The sequence below is a fragment of the Oncorhynchus kisutch genome, linkage group LG10, assembly GCF_002021735.2.
Source record: "Oncorhynchus kisutch isolate 150728-3 linkage group LG10, Okis_V2, whole genome shotgun sequence".
NCBI classification, from domain to species: Eukaryota; Metazoa; Chordata; class Actinopteri; order Salmoniformes; family Salmonidae; genus Oncorhynchus; species Oncorhynchus kisutch.
The window spans coordinates 38,907,809-38,926,073 of NC_034183.2; the positions used below are offsets into that span (position 1 = coordinate 38,907,809).

General features: G+C 45.8%; 1 protein-coding gene across 4 annotated transcripts in view; it reads right to left on the bottom strand.

Annotated features, from left to right (window-relative positions):
• Positions 1–13,574: 13,574 nt before the first annotated feature.
• pde4ba (phosphodiesterase 4B, cAMP-specific a) overlaps positions 13,575–18,265 on the bottom strand; it is a 166,715-nt gene continuing 162,024 nt past the window's right edge. For all 4 annotated transcript variants that reach the window (XM_031833639.1, XM_020492939.2, XM_020492940.2 and 1 more), the window contains 3 exons: positions 17,926–18,203; positions 17,000–17,182; positions 13,575–16,900 (listed from right to left, as the gene is read on the bottom strand). In XM_031833639.1, the coding sequence (XP_031689499.1) occupies positions 16,484–16,900; positions 17,000–17,182; positions 17,926–18,203 (878 nt within the window). In that variant the 3' untranslated portion in view covers positions 13,575–16,483. The remainder of the gene's footprint in view (positions 16,901–16,999; positions 17,183–17,925; positions 18,204–18,265) is intronic.

The following is an 18,265-nucleotide window of genomic DNA, read 5'->3' on the forward strand; positions in this document are numbered from 1 at the left end:
CCCTGCTTTCTCCTGCCTCCCTCTGTCCCCCTGCTTTCTACTGCCCCTGTCTCCCCCTGCTTTCTCCTGCCTCCCTCTGTCCCCCTGCTTTCTCCTGCCCCTGTCTCCCCCTGCTTTCTCCTGCCTCCCTCTGTCCCCCTGCTTTCTCCTGCCTCCCTCTGTCCCCCTGCTTTCTCCTGCCCCTGTCTCCCCTGCTTTCTCCAGCCTCCCTCTGTCCCCCTGCTTTCTCCTGCCTCCCTCTGTCCCCCTGCTTTCTCCTGCCTCCCTCTGTCCCCCTGCTTTCTCCTGCCCCTGTCTCCCCCTGCTTTCTCCTGCCTCCCTCTGTCCCCCTGCTTTCTCCTGCCTCCCTCTGTCCCCCTGCTTTCTCCTGCCTCCCTCTGTCCCCCTGCTTTCTCCTGCCTCCCTCTGTCCCCCTGCCTTCTCCTGCCCCTGTCTCCCCCTGCTTTCTCCTGCCTCCCTCGGTCCCCCTGCTTTCTCCTGCCTCCCTCTGTCCCCCTGCTTTCTCCTGCCCCTGTCTCCCCCTGCTTTCTCCTGCCTCCCTCTGTCCCCCTGCTTTCTCCTGCCTCCCTCTGTCCCCCTGATTTCTCCTGCCTCCCTCTGTCCCCCTGCTTTCTCCTGCCTCCCTCTATCCCCCTGCTTTCTCCTGCCTCCCTCTGTCCCCCTGCTTTCTCCTGCCCCTGTCTCCCCTGCTTTCTCTTGCCTCCCCTTGCTTTCTCCTGTTTTCTCCCATCTGTCTTCTGACAGCTCCACTGAACTGTACTCCCCCGGTTCCTCACTCTCTCTGTGGATATGCTATCTGTTTTTATTTCACAGGAGAACTCAAGTGGTTGGAGTTATAGACCAAGTCCCCAATCCCCCACCCTAAACAGCAGATGCTTAGGAAGTGGAGGATTGGAGGGGTATTGTTACAGTTATTCAGTGTTATTCTGCTGTGCGTCATTCACAGAAAAGGAGCCAACCAGACACTGAAAAATCAAACATAACTTAATCTTAACGGCCTGGAACACAACAGCAGCAACAGATGCTCTGCAGAGGGGGGAGTGTGTGTGTGTGTGTGTGTGTGTGTGTGTGTGTGTGTGTGTGTGTGTGTGTGTGTGTGTTCGCACTAGGCTTGGGCGGTATAAAATCCAAATAACTTTACAGATTTTCATTGTAAAGGGTTTAAATCAAATCAAATCCAATCAATTTATATAGCCCTTCGTACATCAGCTGATATCTCAAAGTGCTGTACAGAAACTCAGCCTAAAACCCCAAACAGCAAGCAATGCAGGTGTAGAAGCACGGTGGCTAGGAAACACTCCCTAGAAAGGCCAAAACCTAGGAAGAAACCTAGAGAGGAACCAGGCTATGTGGGGTGGCCAGTCCTCTTCTGGCTGTGCCGGGTGGAGATTATAACAGAACATGGCCAAGATGTTCAAATGTTCATAAATGACCAGCATGGTCAAATAATAATAAGGCAGAACAGTTGAAACTGGAGCAGCAGCACGGCCAGGTGGACTGAGGACAGCAAGGAGTCATCATGTCAGGTAGTCCTGAGGCATGGTCCTAGGGCTCAGGTCCTCCGAGAGAGAGAAAGAGAGAATTAGAGAGAGCACGCTTAAATTCACACAGGACACCGAATAGGACAGGAGAAGTACTCCAGATATAACAAACTGACCCTAGCCCCCCGACACATAAACTACTGCAGCATAAATACTGGAGGCTGAGACAGGAGGGGTCAGGAGACACTGTGGCCCCATCCGAGGACACCCCCGGACAGGGCCAAACAGGAAGGATATAACCCCACCCACTTTGCCAAAGCATAGCCCCCACACCACTAGATGGATATCTTCAACCACCAACTTACCATCCTGAGACAAGGCTGAGTATAGCCCACAAAGATCTCCGCCACGGCACAACCCAAGGGGGGGGGGGGATGACCACATCAGTGAATCAACCCACTCAGGTGACGCACCCCCTCCAGGGACGGTATGAGAGAGCCCCAGTAAGCCAGTGACTCAGCCCCTGTAATAGGGTTAGAGGCAGAGAATCCCAGTGGAAAGAGGGGAACCGGCCAGGCAGAGACAGCAAGGGCGGTTCGTTGCTCCAGAGCCTTTCCGTTCACCTTCCCACTCCTGGGCCAGACTACACTCAATCATATGACCCACTGAAGAGATGAGTCTTCAGTAAGGACTTAAAGGTTGAGCCTGAGTTTGCGTCTCTGACATGGGTAGGCAGACCGTTCCATAAAACTGGAGCTCTATAGGAGAAAGCCCTGCCTCCAGCTGTTTGCTTAGAAATTCTAGGGACAATTAGGAGGCCTGCGTCTTGTGACCGTAGCGTACGTGTAGGTATGTACGGCAGGACCAAATCAGAGCGATAGTTAGGAGCAAGCCCATGTAATGCTTTGTAGGTTAGCAGTAAAACCTTGAAATCAGCCCTTGCTTTGACAGGAAGCCAGTGTAGGGAGGCTAGCACTGGAGTAATATGATAAATTCTTTGCGTTCTAGTCAGGATTCTAGCAGCCGTATTTAGCACTAACTGAAGTGTATTTTGTGCTTTATCCGGGTAGCCGGAAAGTAGAGCATTGCAGTAGTCTAACCTAGAAGTGACAAAACCATGGATTAATTTTTCTGCATCATTTTTGGACAGAAAGTCTCTGATTTTTGCAATGTTACATTTATGGAAAAAAGCAGTCCTTGAAATGGTCTTGATATGTTCTTCAAAAGAGAGATCAGGGTCCAGAGTAACGCCGAGGTCCTTCACAGTTTTATTTGAGACGACTGTACAACCATTAAGATTAATTGTCAGATTCAACAGAAGATCTCTTTATTTCTTGGGACCTAGAACAAGCATCTCTGTTTTGTCTGAGTTTAAAAGTAGAACTTAGGACACTAAAGAGGCCTTTCTACTGACTCTGAAAAACACCAAAAGAAAGATGCCAGGGTCCCTGCTCATCTGCGTGAACGTGCCTTAGGCATGCTGCAAGGAGGCATGAGGACTGCAGATGTGGCCAGGGAAATAAATTGCAATGTCCATACTGTGAGATGCTGAAGACAGCGCTACAGGGAGACAGGACGGACAGCTGATCGTCCTTGCAGTGGCAGACCACATGTAACAACACATGCACAGGATCGGTACATCCGAACATCACACCTGCGGAACAGGTACAGGATGGCAACAACAACTGCCCGAGTTACACCAGGAACGCACAATCCCTCCATCAGTGCTGTCTGTCCGCAATAGGCTGAGAGCGGCTGGACTGAGGGCTCGTAGGCCTGTTGTAAGGCAGGTCCTTACCAGACATCACTGGCAACAACGTCACCTATGGGCACAAACCCACCGTTGCTGGACCAGACAGGACTGGCAAAAAGTGCCCTTCATTGATGAGTTACGGTTTTGTTTCATCAGGGGTGATTCGCATTTATCGTCAAAGGAATGAGCGTTACACAGGCCTGCACTCTGGAGCGGGATCGATTTGGAGGTGGAGGGTCTGTCATGGTCTGGGGTGGTGTGTCACAGCATCATCGGACTGAGCTTGTTGTCATTGCAGGAAATCTCAATGCTGTGCATAACAGGGAAGATTTCCTCCTCCCTCATGTGGTACCCTTCCTGCAGGCTCATCCTGTCCTGACCCTCCAGCATGACAATGCCACCAGCCATACTGCTTGTTCTGTGCGTGATTTCCTGCAAGACAGGAATGTCAGTGTTCTGCCATGGCCAGCGAAGAGCCCGGATCTCAATCCCATTGAGCACGTCTGGGACCTGTTGGATCGGAGGGTGAGGGCTAGGGCCATTCCCCCCAGAAATGTCTGGGAACTTGCAGGTGGCTTGGTGGAAGAGTGGGGTAACATCTCACAGCAAGAACTGGCTATTCTGGTGCAGTCCATGAGGAGGAGATTCACTGAAGTACTTAATGCAGCTGGTGGCCACCCCAGATACTGACTGTTACTGTTACTTTTGACCCCCCCCCCCCCCCCCCCCCCCTTTGTTCAGGGACATATTATTACATTTCTGTAAGTCATATGTCTGTGGAACTTGTTTAGTTTATGTCTGTTGTTGAATCTTATGTTCATACAAATATTTACACATGTTAAGTTTGCTGAAAATAAACGCAGTTGACAGTGAGAGGACGTTTTTTGTTGTTGCTGAGTTTATGTATAACTTTATGAGCCGGATTGCCTGTCTTTGCAATTTGTTCATTTTCGTCTAAGCTCGTTAGCATATTTAGCGAGCAGCTTCCATAGAAATTCACTGTTACTTGTGCTAATTTTGTTAGCATTCTGGAAATGGATGCCCAATGGGATTTCTTTGTGTTTTATGGCGCCCCTTTGTGTACTAAGCCGGTAATACCGGGATGAGAGAAGGACAGTATGACGATATGAAAATCTGGATACCGCTCAACCCTAGCTCGCACGCTCAAATATAGAGCTCTGTGAAGGGCTCTGCTTATAACTCCAGAGAGAGTGGGACTTTGGGAGAGGGGTGGGTGTGTGAGAATGAGAGAGCCCCCTCACTGAGGCAGAAGAATGCTCCCTCTGTGTCGCAGACCTGTTTTATTTCGGAGGGGTGCGTGACACCAGGCAATGATTTCTGAAGTCTGTAGTAAAACAATCAATCCATCCAATGACCTCAACACACACGAAAGGAGAAAAAAAGAAGAAAGGAATGACCATCAAATTGGTCACGCTATGAAGATGAAAAAACTCCCTCAGTACCCCCTTGTCCCCATTCCCAGAATTGGGATTTTTTTTTCCCCCCCCACTTTTCCCTACAACGAGTAATCAAGGGAAACAAGTGGTTGTTTATGTCTGTTCGGTTCGCCAAGCCCAAGAAAGGGGCTGTTAATTCAGTGGAGTGGGCCAGAGCAGGCCAGGGAAGCGCTAGACTAGAGCGTTTCACAGCTCTGGGTGATTGGGTTTGAATGCTGTTGCTTTCTGGGGTCTGCTGATCATACTACTCATAGCACGCGAGACGAAAGAGACAATGAGTAATGTAACTGCAATGGACGAGAGAGAGAGTGTTGAGGGAGAGAGCGTTGAGGGATTCATTCCTGGTTGAAAGCAGGCTAGTTCTAGCCTGGTCACAGATATCATTGTGCTGTCTTGCCAACACTTAAATGACAGCAATGGAGTTGGCAAGACCGCAGAAACAGATCTGGGACCCGGGTAGGCTAGTTCCAGACACACTGTGCAGTTTTTCTTTGGCCTGTACTGTAGTTAGTCTGTGTTCCTATGGGCTGCACCCACTTGGCACACACTGGTTGAATCAACGTTGTTTCTAATGTGGAATAGACGTTGAATTGGCGTCTATGTCCAGTGGGTAGCTTTGTCTGGCTGGGCATCCTTCTCCACTCCTCCTGGAAGCCGAGAGAGGTTTCTTTACGGTCACTGAATACCACAGCCACAGCACTCAGACATGACTCAGCTAGCGCTCATGTCCCAGACACACATATGGCCCTTCCATCACATCACACAGGCCAGGGCTGGAGACAGTCTCACTGCCTTAGGCCATTCAAGCCAGGGCTCAGGGCAGGCCACCACTCACGAACAGCGTAGGGGCATTCACTGGAGAAATAGGATTCAAAAATTTTTTTTTTCTACTGTAGCCCAGAGCAATTGATATACAGTACATGGTTCTATACGGCTCTGCTGTAGCCTATACTGTATATTTATACATGTATTACATTACATGTAATGTCTTATAGCAGACATTATTTATATAGCAGGCAAGTAAAGTGTCTCTGACGTAACATATCTTACTGATCTCATAATAAACTTTCATAGCAGACCTTGACTTGCTCAATCTCAGGCCATGGTCACCATTTGAAAGTCTGATGACAGTCACAGATACTCTGAGTGCTTTCCTCCAGTCTTCTGTTGGAGGCTGGAGGTTGGTAGGAGAAGGCAGGAGAAAACTAGTACTCTTTCTCAAATGGCACCCTATCCCCTATTTAGTGCACTACTTTTGTCAAAGGCTCATCTGGAATAGGGTACCATTTGGGAGGCTTCCTAGACCCCAGGACCCTCAGGGTCTCCCTCCACCCTGAGACACATACAGTGTTGTGGAAAAGTATTTGCCCCCTTTCTGACTTTCTCTGTTTTTGCGTATTTTTGATACTGAATGTTAAAATAATCTTCAACCAAAACCTAATATTAGATAAAGGGAACCTGAATTTACAAATCTAAAAAAAAATAGATACTTATTTGATTTATTTAATTGAAGTTATGCAACACTCAATTCCCCTGTGTGAAAAAAATAATTGCCCACTTACACTCAATAACTGTCTGTGCCACTTTTACCTGTAATGACAGAAACCAAATGAATGAAGGCAAGTCATTCATGGTCCTGGGGCAGCAAAGCATCCCCAAACCATCACAGTACCACCACCATACTTGACCGCTGGTATGATGTTCTTGCTGTGGAATGCAGTGTTTGAATTTCGCCAGACATAATGGGACCCGTGTCGTTGACTCAAGTTTGCCAAAAAAAGAACCTGGAAGCACCTGGATGATCATCAAGACTCTTGGAAGAATGTTCTATGGACAGATGATTCAAAAGTACAACTTTTTTGGACAACATGGGTCCCATTATGCCTGGCGAAACCCAAACACTGCATTCCACAGCAAGAACCTCATACCAACGGTCAAGCATGGTGGTGGTAGTGTGATGGTTTGGGGATGCTTTGCTGCCTCAGGAACTGGACGACTTGCCTTAATAGAAGGAACCATGAATTCTGCTCTGTATCAGAAAATTCTACAGGAGAATGTAAGGCTATCCCTTTGTGAGCTGAAGCTGAAGCGTATTTGGATCATGCAGCAAGACATTGATCCAAAACACACAATCAAGTCTACATGAAAATGACAAAAAAGCAACAAGTTAGAAATCCAGACCTAATCCCACTTGAAAGGTTGCGGCAGGACTTTGAAACTAGCAGTTCATGTTTGAAAACCCACAAATGTCGCTGAGTTACAGCAGTTCTACATGGAAAAGTGGGCTGATCAACAACTGCAGGAAGCGTTTGGTTGTAGTCATTGCAGGTAAAGGTGGCACAACATGTTATTGAGTGTAGGGGGGCAATTACTTTTTTGCACACGGGCATTGGGTGTTGCGTAACTTTGTTTATGAAAATAAATTAAATAAGTATGCCATTGTTGTGTTATTTGTTCACTGAGATTCGCTTGATCTAATATTAGGTTTTGGTTGAAGATCAAAAGTAGAGAAAATGAGAAAGGGGGCAAATACTTATTCACTGCACTGTACGTCACCTAGCTCTCCTCCTAATTGGCCTCAGGGATACAAGTGGATCATCTAGCCACACACACAGATGGATAGTGTCAGCTCAACTGGCTGATTTACAGCCTTCATTTACAAGGTTCATACTCCATCAGGGGTCTAGGAGGCTGGGACGAGGAGGAAGAGGAGGAGGAGGATGAGGAGCATCAGCATCACTTTGCCCTTCACCAGAAAAACTATGTGTGAAAGCAGCATTTGATCCTGGAGGCCCCCGAGCCACACTAATGTCTTTACAACATGGCCATAAAGCTATGATGGAGGGCTCTATTTTTAGCAAATCTAACACGTTGGTCAATCTAAGTGCAGGCTTTAGTCTAATAGGTTCAGTGGTGTGCCAAAAATGTTTTAGCTATTTTCACTATCACAATTATTGGCGCACTTGTTGGCGTGAAAGAGGTGGGTTCTGATGACTAAACTAGTTGTGGGTGTGTTGAGGCTTGGCCCCTCACTGGCCAATCAGAACATGCCCTATGGTGAAAATATTTGGTTTCTTCAAGTTATGTGTTTACGGTCTTTTATGTATTGCCTTGGAATCAACTCCAATTCCATTGTTAGTCCGTTATAGTTTGTTAAATGGCTTACAGCAACAAAATAACTAAATGTAGACCTATCTTTGCTAAATACGTTAACTTCAAACCATTTGCAGTCCACATTGCTCTACGTAATTGCACGGCTTCAATAGCATTCACACTGATATAGGGTCTAGACCTACTGGAAATTGCATTATGGCTGAGCATGGACACGCCAAACGTTGTCAATAAGCACAATTCATTATTGATAAGGCCTAAAAAGACAGAAAAATGTGAATTAAATTCTAAACAAAACTTAACTTGTTTTAAATAGGCTATTTCACACTTACAGGCACCATCATTTCTCCCCGTGGGGATATAATGTTAAAACAACGCAGACATGATGGAGGGTTTTTTGCGCACATCCAAATGTTTCACGGGAACTGGAGAGAGAAAGAGAAAGGGGAGAATATCCACTCATCGTTGTACTGCTCCCAAATAGACCTATGTTTTATGAACATAATCGTACGACATGGTTCATGCTTGAAACCATAAAGCCAGGAAGGCGAATCATTCTGATAAGTTTTGTTGTAATAAAAATGTATGAAACCCAAGCAATCTTTGGTTTTTAAATGACAACGACAATAAATACATGTAAAAATCGAATGATATCCTAAAACGGCCATGATAAAAAAAAAAAAGAGGCAGGCATCGCAGTTGAACCCAACCTTCGTTACAGTAGGCCTAAGGGAGGGCTTGGGTTTTTAACAAATGAAACGGAAAACAAGCCATTTTTACAGGTTACAGATCACTTCTAAATACGAGGTTCACCGGCATTCACCAAAGGTTTCATGATGGGCATGGACACGTAGCCCACGTCATGGAGGGGGATTTATGCACGTCCAAAAAGAGACCTGCGTGGCTAAAACAATGTGGACCTGCCTACAATGCATAGGTGAAAAGTGAATGTCAGTTCACTGTTTTACTCCTCTCAAACTTTGTATTTATATTTGTGGATTCAGATTTTTTTCCCAAGTGTACTCAGGAGCCAAACCCTTTTATTGACAAATTTGACTACTTTGCGTTTGCATTGGGCAGACAAGAAAATGCCTTAATTGAGAGGTGGGGAGTCTATGCTTGGTTTTTAATTAAATACGAAGACATTTTAGTGTTTCTAAATATGAAGTCAACGTCAGCACAAGAACTGTAAATCGGCAGCTTCATTAAATGGGTTTGCATGACCGGGCAGCAGCATACAAGCTTAAGATCACCATGCGCAATGCCAAGCGTTGGCTGGAGTGGTGTATAGCTTGCTGCCATTGGACTCTGGAGCAGGGGAACATGTTTTTTGGAGTGATGAATCGCGGACTAATCTGGATTTGGCGGATGCCAGGAGAACGCTACCTGCCCGAATGCATAGTGCCAACTGTAAAGTTTGGTGGAGGAGTTGTGCTGGAAATGTTTCATGTTTGTGCTTTTCTAATCACTCATTTCAGTGTTCTATTCATGTGCTTTTCTAATAACCGTTTTCTGTGTTCATGCAAGTGACTGACAGAACAAATCCTCACTATCAGTCGCTGCAATTTGGCAGTACGCCCAGACCTTTGTTTTGATAATGAAAGATATCTCAGTTTCAATGTCTCAGCTTAGAGAGAAGAAGCATCATGATGTATTGTTCTGTCACATGTTATGAACCAGCATTGGTCAGTCACATGAATGAAACAAAATGGCAATGATTAATTAATGATGCTAAATCCTGCAAATATAACTTGTCTGTGTATAGCAGTACATAAGACAACTGCTGGGACTGCCCCAGCAGAGCTCCTGATTGAACATATGTACTATGGTGTATTGAGTTGGTTGGGACCTCTCCAGCGCACTGATAATAAAGGATGATTCATTTAAGATTAACTTTGAGTGTAGCTGGTGGTAATTTCCACGACGTGGTGATGAATTTCCACGACAGAGGAATATTCGTCTGGTGCTGTTTTTCATGGTTCGGGCTAGGCCCCTTAGTTTCTGTGACGGGAAATCCAAACGCTACAGCATACAGTGGCATTCTAGATGATTCTGTGCTTCCAAATTTGTGGCAATAGTTTGGGGAAGGACTTTTCCTGTTTCAGCATGACAATGCCCCCATGCACAAAGCAAGTTCCATACAGAAATGGTTTGTCAAGATCGGTGTGGCAAAACTTGACTGACCTGCACAGAACCCTGACCTCAACCCCATCGAACACATTTAGGATGAATTGGAATGCCGACTGCGAGCCAGACCTAATCGCCCAACATCAGTGCCCGACCTCACTAATGCTCTTGTGGCTGAATGGAAGCAAGTCCCTGCACAATGTTCCAACATCCAGCGGAAAGCCTTCCCAGAAGAGTGGAGGCTGTTATAGCAGCAAAGGGGGGGACCAACTCCATATTCATGCCCATGAATTTGGAATGAGATGTTAGATGAGCAGGTGTCCACATACTTTTGGCCAAGTAGTGTACTCTTTAGAATATTCTTTCTTCCACCCCCAAACCTCTTCCTGCAGTTATGACTTTGGATCATGTTTTTAAGGACACACCTCAAATATTTCCTACCCACCCATCGGAGCGCAAGCGAGCTGATATAAAACAGGTAACTTGCCAAACCTGGCGTTAGGGCTGGAAAATGCCAGTGTGCCAGTTTTTACATTGTGAAATTGCAAACTAACTTGTGTTTGATACTAGCGCCGCCTTAACACCAGCCGACAATAGAGCCCTGAGAGTGGAGGAAGAAGGGGATAGAGTGAAATGGCGGGGGCAAAGGTTACCTCCTTCCCTGCTGCTTGAGGCGAGCGACCCCCTGACACTTCAGCTGAGGTGTCTCTCTCTCCCCACCTGTTTATGATTTTGCACATGACCCATTACGACGACCAGGTTTAATTTGAGCCTCTCATGGCTGCATTGACATCAGAGGCCCCGCGGATCAGACACACACACACACTCGCAAGTGCGCCGTGCACACACACATTTTCTGCACTCATCATCCACACATTTTTTGAGCTGGCCAGAAAGATCATCACAGAGAGAAATATCTGTTTCTGTTTGTTTTTGGTTCATAGACATCTGAAAGAAGGGGAGGGTAAGATACTGTATTTTAATTTCCCCCTGCTCATCAAAATGTGACTCAGCTATTCCCAGAAGGCAATATTTGTCTTAACAATAAGGATATTTTATAGAATAGAAAATAATAGAATTGTTTATTTTTCTCAGAATTAAATTTTATGGTTGTAAACTGGCTTTCTGGTAATGCGGAAGGGGATACCACCCGACTCAGCAACAGGCTGAGGAGTCCAGACCAGGGCCAGCCTCCTGGACCAGGGCCAGCCTCCTGGAGCTGGAGAGAATCAGCAGAGGTGGCTGCTCGTTGAGAAAAGGCAGGAGATCAATGCACTGGAGAAGGCCAGAAGCACAGATCTGAAGGAGTTGTCCCAGTTGACGTTTGAGGTAAAGATACTGTGTGTTCCATGGTTATTTTGGTGAACGACCTGTGTCTCTGTTGAAATCTCTGCTTTGCAGGTTTGATTTAGACACACCAAAGTCATTTATTGGGTAAATAGTTCACCGAATTGTGCGGGAGCCAGTGTGTAATTTTATACTCTCTTTTAGAGAACAAGATCAAGATCTCCTCTTAGTCTCCCCTTCTTATAGGGTCAGTGATGAAAGTTATTTTGCTGTTGAACCATAAAGAAATGGGATGAAGCAATGTGTCGTTAATTTTTTTCAGTCAAGTCTTGGTGACCATAGCTATACTTCTGTGTTCTTAAATTGCAAAAAGTTCAGTAGTAACTGAATTAGATATGTTCATCTCTGTTACATCAGAGTCCCTTATTGTTTTATGAGAGAACAAGATCAAGCCATTGTCAGTTAGGAAATGCTAACCTCTGGGTCATCTAGATCAGTGGTACTCAAAGTCTGGGTCGTGACCCCGAGTGGGATCGCTGGGGAGCTGCAGTGGGGTAATATTTTTGGGGGGTATTTTTTCTTACAATAATCTGTAATCGTAATATTTTGTATGAGACAATATACAAACGTTTTCAAGAAAGATAATTAGAAAAACACTATTTTATTGAGTAAATGTATTTACAGTATTGGTTTCTTTTCATTTTGATAAGGGATTTAAAAAAGCAATGCAATAAATTGAAGATGATTTGTTTATGTAAAAATAGAAACCGATTTTAGGTTGTGTCAGTAGATATGGGGTGGGGTCGCAAAAAAATCTTTCTGCCAGAAAAAATGAGGTCCCTGCTGAAAAAGAATACCCCTAATCTAGATTGAACACTGTTGACGTCACCGACTGCAGGACCGTGGTTTCAGATTCTCATTTAGAATTGATCAGTGTGGCTGGCTGGGCTATGTAACGTTGGCCCTTATATTAGAAGAGATTAATCAAAAACATTTTAAAGGATCAGGAGGATTGCAATAAACTATAATTCTCTCTCTCTCTCACACACACACACACATACACAGAGAGAGAGCGAGAAAGAAAGAGAAAGTGGAGAAATCTTAGCCTGATCCTCGTCATCATGTCCTTGCTGAAAATATCTCACATTTTCTCCCCTGGCCACTGGGGAGAGGCTAATGGTCTCTTATATCTCAATATGCTGCTGGGAATCATAGTTATTATTCTATAAAACTTGATGGTTTCAAAAAGGTTCTTTGCCTGTCCCCATAGCAGAACCCTTTTTGGTTCCAGGTAGAACGCCTTTGGTTTCCATGTAGAACCCTTTTTCCAGATACGGTTCTACATGGAAACTAAAGAGTTCTACCTGCAACCAAAAAGGGCTATTGAAAGGGTTCTCCTGTGGGGACAGTCAAAGAATCCTTTAAGGTTCTCGATAGCACCTCCCCCCCCCCCCCCCCCCTAAGAGTATAGATAACTTATCACTGTAAACGTCTTCTCTCTCTGTGTGAAGAGAGAAATCTGGCCTTTTATATCAGTCTCACTGTCATCCATGGGCGTAGGTAGCTTTATCCAATGAGTTATCAGTGTCTGTATGTCGGTGTTCTTTGAGGCCATGGTGCAGTGTAAGGGGGCAGGCAAGGCCACGGGAGAGTGAGATGAGAGAATGTGTTGTGTTGTAAAAACACTCCTCTTTGAAGATTCACCCAAAGAGCGAGGTCAGGAGAGGTTGCAAAGTGTGTGTGTGTGTGTGTGTGTGTGTGTGTGTGTGTGTGTGTGTGTGTGTGTGTGTGTGTGTGTGTGTGTGTGTGTGTGTGTGTGTGTGTGTGTGTGTGTGTGTGTGTGTGTGTGTGTGTGTGTGTGTGTGTGTGTGTGTGTGTGTGTGTGTGTGTGTGTGTGTGTGTGTGTGTGTGTGTGTGTGTGTGTGTGTGTGTGTGTGTGTGTGTGTGTGTGTGTGTGTGTGTGTGTGTGTGTGTGTGTGTGCGTGCACGCGCCCACTGAAGTGCTCTGTATGTCCCTGTGTTGTCTATAAGGTCAAACCAAGAGGTGCACATCACGACTTGAGAACAGGCTGAGGCTCATTATGTGAACCCACAGGTGGATCTTCTGCTTTCAAGGACTGAAACAGCCTCTCCCCCTAAGGCAACCTTTACCAATAACACTCAAAAAGTCTCTGAAACATGGAATATGAAGAGAACTCCTGACTGGTTTCCTACAGCGAGTGTGTCACTGTGGGCCTTATGTCATGTAAGGACCAGACTGTCTGTCAGGAGGAAATGTCGCGGCATGTGCCTGTCTCGCCAAGTTAAAACACATCTCATGTGATGACTGAGCTGCTGTGAAATAAGGACAAAGATATGTCATGCTTTGTTTTGTTTTTTATTAGAAAAAGTATTTCAGATTTTCAGATACTTGAACACAATATACAATATTATACCATACATTGTGTGAAACATTTAATATGTCCGCCTGCAACTGCAACGCAGTAGGTAGGTATTCAACAGACATATAAAAACCACCTCTCATGCAGATAGTGCTAAGTCTGGCTAGTCACTTGGAAACGACCAAAAGCTTGAACATGGATTAACAATGTTATACTGATGACAAATTTTGAATTTCAAAACTGCTAACAAGTTTTGGTCGGATAAAACTAGTTCACATTAGCACGCTCAATTACAAGAAGATCACATTTTTGTAACGATTCATCACGCGGGTGCTCAGAGATATTGTAGCATGCCACCAATAATCCCCTTGAACGACTTCACATATAAGTAAGTACGTGCGAGGTGTGAAGACGAAGACACTTGGTTCTGTGTGCGTCTGTCTTCCTGTTGTTTCTGTCTGCTGCCGTTGAACCAGTAGATCTGAACCCCAAAATCAGCCATCTGCATTCAAAATGTTGTATACAGAGGAGTCTGGTTACTAGCTTCCTACAAGCTGCTCAGAGAGTCTTGGTTTGTATGTCTGATATTGATACCGAGCCTAAGTGATAGGCTACAGTATAAAAGCCACAGCGGGCTTGTATTTTTTAAACTCTTCCCAGGTCTCTGTCGTTTAACATTTCCTCTATGCGTTGTCAACCTACAGGTTGTGTATATGTCTCGTTAGCTGTTGCTCAGGGCACTCAAACATTTGTGTGAATATATTTACTTAGGATATAATATATATATAAAAAAGGAAACAATATTATAATAAAGAATCTAAAAAAAGACTCCGACGCAGAGCCTTGAACGCGCTAGACACCACCAACTTCCAGGTAATGCAAGTGCATATACATTTAAATAGATTTACACTGACTGAAACAGTATTCTTATGTACAGCTGAAAGTAATAAATACACTGTTATAAACAGCAAAGGACCAACTTGAGCTCTAGTGACAAACAGGAATAGGAGTGTGGAGTCCGGTCAGGCCAGGTGGCAAAGGCTACACGGACGCGCACACACTCACTCTCACAAACACACTTTCTGATACTCGCACACGCACAATCACGCACACACACTCACTGACACACACGATTGCCATGTAAGTCTGCTGGAGTGAGGGTATAGTCAATAAGGCAGTTGAAGTACCTTTGAGTATGTCAGTAAACCTAAGGGAACAATGGAGGGAGGATTGGTGATATCTGAAAACCAGTCATGGAGACCTATAAGGGAAGATCTACCTAGCAGATTTTCAGGCGTGGATGGTTTTAATGCTGACCCAAAGATACAGTGAATTACACTGTCCGGGGGCCTTTTGGTTTGGTATCTCTGTCACGTAAATCTCTAGATACCCTTCTGTGGGTTATCATCCTATTGTTCTCAAAATAAGCACAAACTCTACAGTTTAAGTGCCAAATCTATTCTAAAGATTACATCTAACGGATCAAATCCTGATAAACTCCCCGGGCCGTCCAGGAAATGTGATACAGTTAGCGGGAAGGGAAGAGAGAGAAAAAAAGAATGTTTCGATTGACGTCAATGGGCAGACGCAGCACCTCCTTCAGTTATTCCCTTTTTTGGTGGAGGAAGAAATAGCTGACCTGATTGTTTTAGGGGTCAGATTCACAGAGTCAGGAGTTTGTAAAAAAAATAAAATAATAATGTGAATAATAACACAGCTAACCAAGGTGTGACTGGGCTTCTACACAGGCAGCCGCCTAGCCACCTTTCATCATCTGGCCGGGTCCTTGATTTGTTACAGCATCAGAACCAGGTGGGTTCTGGAATCATTTGGTCGAATAGGATTAATACACAATAGCAGGATACCTTGAGATGGAGCTAGAAATATCCTTCTAACTTGAAGTCTGAGTATTATCAGGATTTGAGCCATGAGGGTAGTGGGGGGGGGGGGGGGTCCTTCAAGGAGAATGAGGGGAAGCAGATTAGATGGGGAGAAATGGGTCTAATTGTATTTTTTGTTTTGTTATAGTGATCTATCTGCCTACCGTTCATCTACAGTGAGGTCAGACACACGAAGCAACAATCTAGCAACAATGTAACATGTAACGTGAATCGTGATTTCCATAGAGGAACATATATGTTGTGCTCGGATTGAAATGGTATCTTATTATGAGATGTCATGTTTTGAGGATTTGATGAGTTTGTCCAAGAACTGTTTGTCTAAGTTAGTTAGATTTCTTCTATTGCCCAATACTAGTAAGGAAGACTGTTCTCTTTGTCTGAGATATAAAAAGGATTTTGCTCTTGAGCTTTCAGATAACTCTTTAGAAAAAGAAAAAAACATTTCACGTACATACTAAAGTGTGTTCAATAAATTAAAAAAAGGATTAAAAAGACAATAGTAAAAAAGACACAGAAAAGTATTTTGACAAATGGTACAGGAAAAAAGTAAACAGTTTTCTCTCTCTATACAAACACACGTCCATCCGTCAGTAGTTCAAACGCTACCTCCTGACATCCCATTTTCGTAAAAAAGTCACAAGGTACAAAACTTCTCTCAGTAGTAGTGTCAACATTTCAGATGCCAGTCTGGATGGAAAAACAACCGTTTCCCAGATTGGCCCAAGTCCTTCATTTCCTCGAGGCCTGTCCGTTCCGTCAGGTCCAAAATGTTTGCAGCATTTTTCCTGAGAACTTTGTAGCCGCCCCACTGAAACTGTCCCTCTGTCGCCGGCTCCTAACGCAAGTGCAAGGATAGGGTGGGGTTAAACTGACGCCCCATCCGGGCTCAAACTAAGCCCATCGTGGGCTTGTTAAAAAGCACAGCTGCAGGATTTCTCCTGTTTAAAACATGAAACCAACCACCTTCGCGGTGCAGCAGAGCCCATTATGTGTCTGTGGGTGATGCATCGTGGGTAATGATCTCTATGGACGACGTGGGCACCATGGATTCCTCGGGGTCCTGACAGTCCGAGTAGTCTACCGGAGACCGAGACGCCTCTCCCAGACTATCCTCTTCCTCCTCCTCCTCATCCCCCTGGCTCTGTTCATCTTTCTCTGTACCCTCAGAGTCCTCCTCCTCCAGGGTGAGTTCAAACTGGAACTTGTCTCCCCCCTGGCCCCCTTCGCCTCCCTCCTGATCCCCCTGCTCTGTGGCCCAAGGAGGAGAGGGGCTCTGGGGGATCATGCTCTGGTACCAGTTCCTGTTGTCCTCCAGAGTGTCCAGGATGTCCTGGGCGTCAGGGTGAACCAGGTCAGCCCAAGTCTCCCACAGAGGGTGGACAATGTAATCTATGAAGCCCACCTGGAGAGAGGAGAGTAGGAAAAAAAGGGGTGAGTCAGGAATCAGTGTGTGTGTATGCTTGAATGCTATGTGTGTGTGTGTGTGTGTCTAATATCATACCTGGCTTTTCTCTACTGAAGCGGTGTGTTTGTCACACATGGGGCTGATTTCCATGCCTCTCTCCCTCTCCCTGTCTCCCTGGTGGAAGAACTCCTCCATGATGCGGTCGGTCCACTGACGGTACAGCTCCAGGGACTTGGTCGGGTTACTCAGGTCAGCACAGTGAACCATGTTCCTCAGCACCTGATGGAGAGACGGACGGAGAGAAGAACCGTTAGAGAGGGAGAAGTAGAAGGAGGGAGTGATATGGGGTGATAGGGGAGAAAGAGAGGGGAAGAAAGATTGAGGCAGTGAACAGGGTTGGAGAGAGGGGAGGAGGCAGAGGAAGATGAAGTGAAGAAGCAGAGGTCATCCCAGTGGGAGGCCATCTTTCAAAACAAAAAAAATACATATACCCCTTTTTCCTTCCCAATTTCGTGGTATCCAATTGGTAGTTACAGTCTTTGTCTCATCGCTGAAACCCCCGTACGGACTCGGGGGAGGCGAAGGCCGAGGGCCGTGCGTCCTCCGACACACGACCCAGCCAAGACGCACTGCTTCTTGACACAACGCCCCCTTAACCCGGAAGCCAGCTGCACTAATGTGTCGGAGGAAACATCTTATACCTGGTGTCCTTTTCAGTGTGCATTGAGCCCGGGCCCGCCACAGAAGTCGCTAGTGCGCAATGGGACAAAACCATCCCTGCTGTCCAAACCCTCCCCTAACCCAGACGACACTGGGCCAATTATGCTCCGCCCCATGGGTCTGGACTTGAACCAGGATCTGTAGTGGCACAGCTAGCAATATGATGTAGTGCATTAGACCACCGCGCCACTCGGGAGGCCAGTGGGAGGCCACCTTAATGACACTAATTAGAGCTATTACAATACAAATAGGGAGAGGAGAAGGGTCTGGAAGAGACCGAACGACGACCAGGATAAACCCACCTGTATTCTGTCGGTGTAGTTGTCCAGCAGCAGGACCCCAGAGCTGGTCACCTTCTTGGTCTCCACCATGGTCTTCAGGTCCGCTAACAGACTCATGTGCTTGGACATGTCAGTGGCCAGGACCATGTCGATGACCATCTTCCTCAGGCTCTGCCTCTGCTTCTTGGTCAGGTTCTGGAAGATGTCACAGTTGTCCCCCTGGAGCAGCTTGAAGCCCACAGCCAGGTGATGGTTCTCTAAGACGGACTCATCGTTGTACATCAGGGCCAGCTCAGAGTCTGGGGAAGACAGAGGAGAGTGAGTCACTTGGTCAGCACTACGTCGATGAATATGGATATGG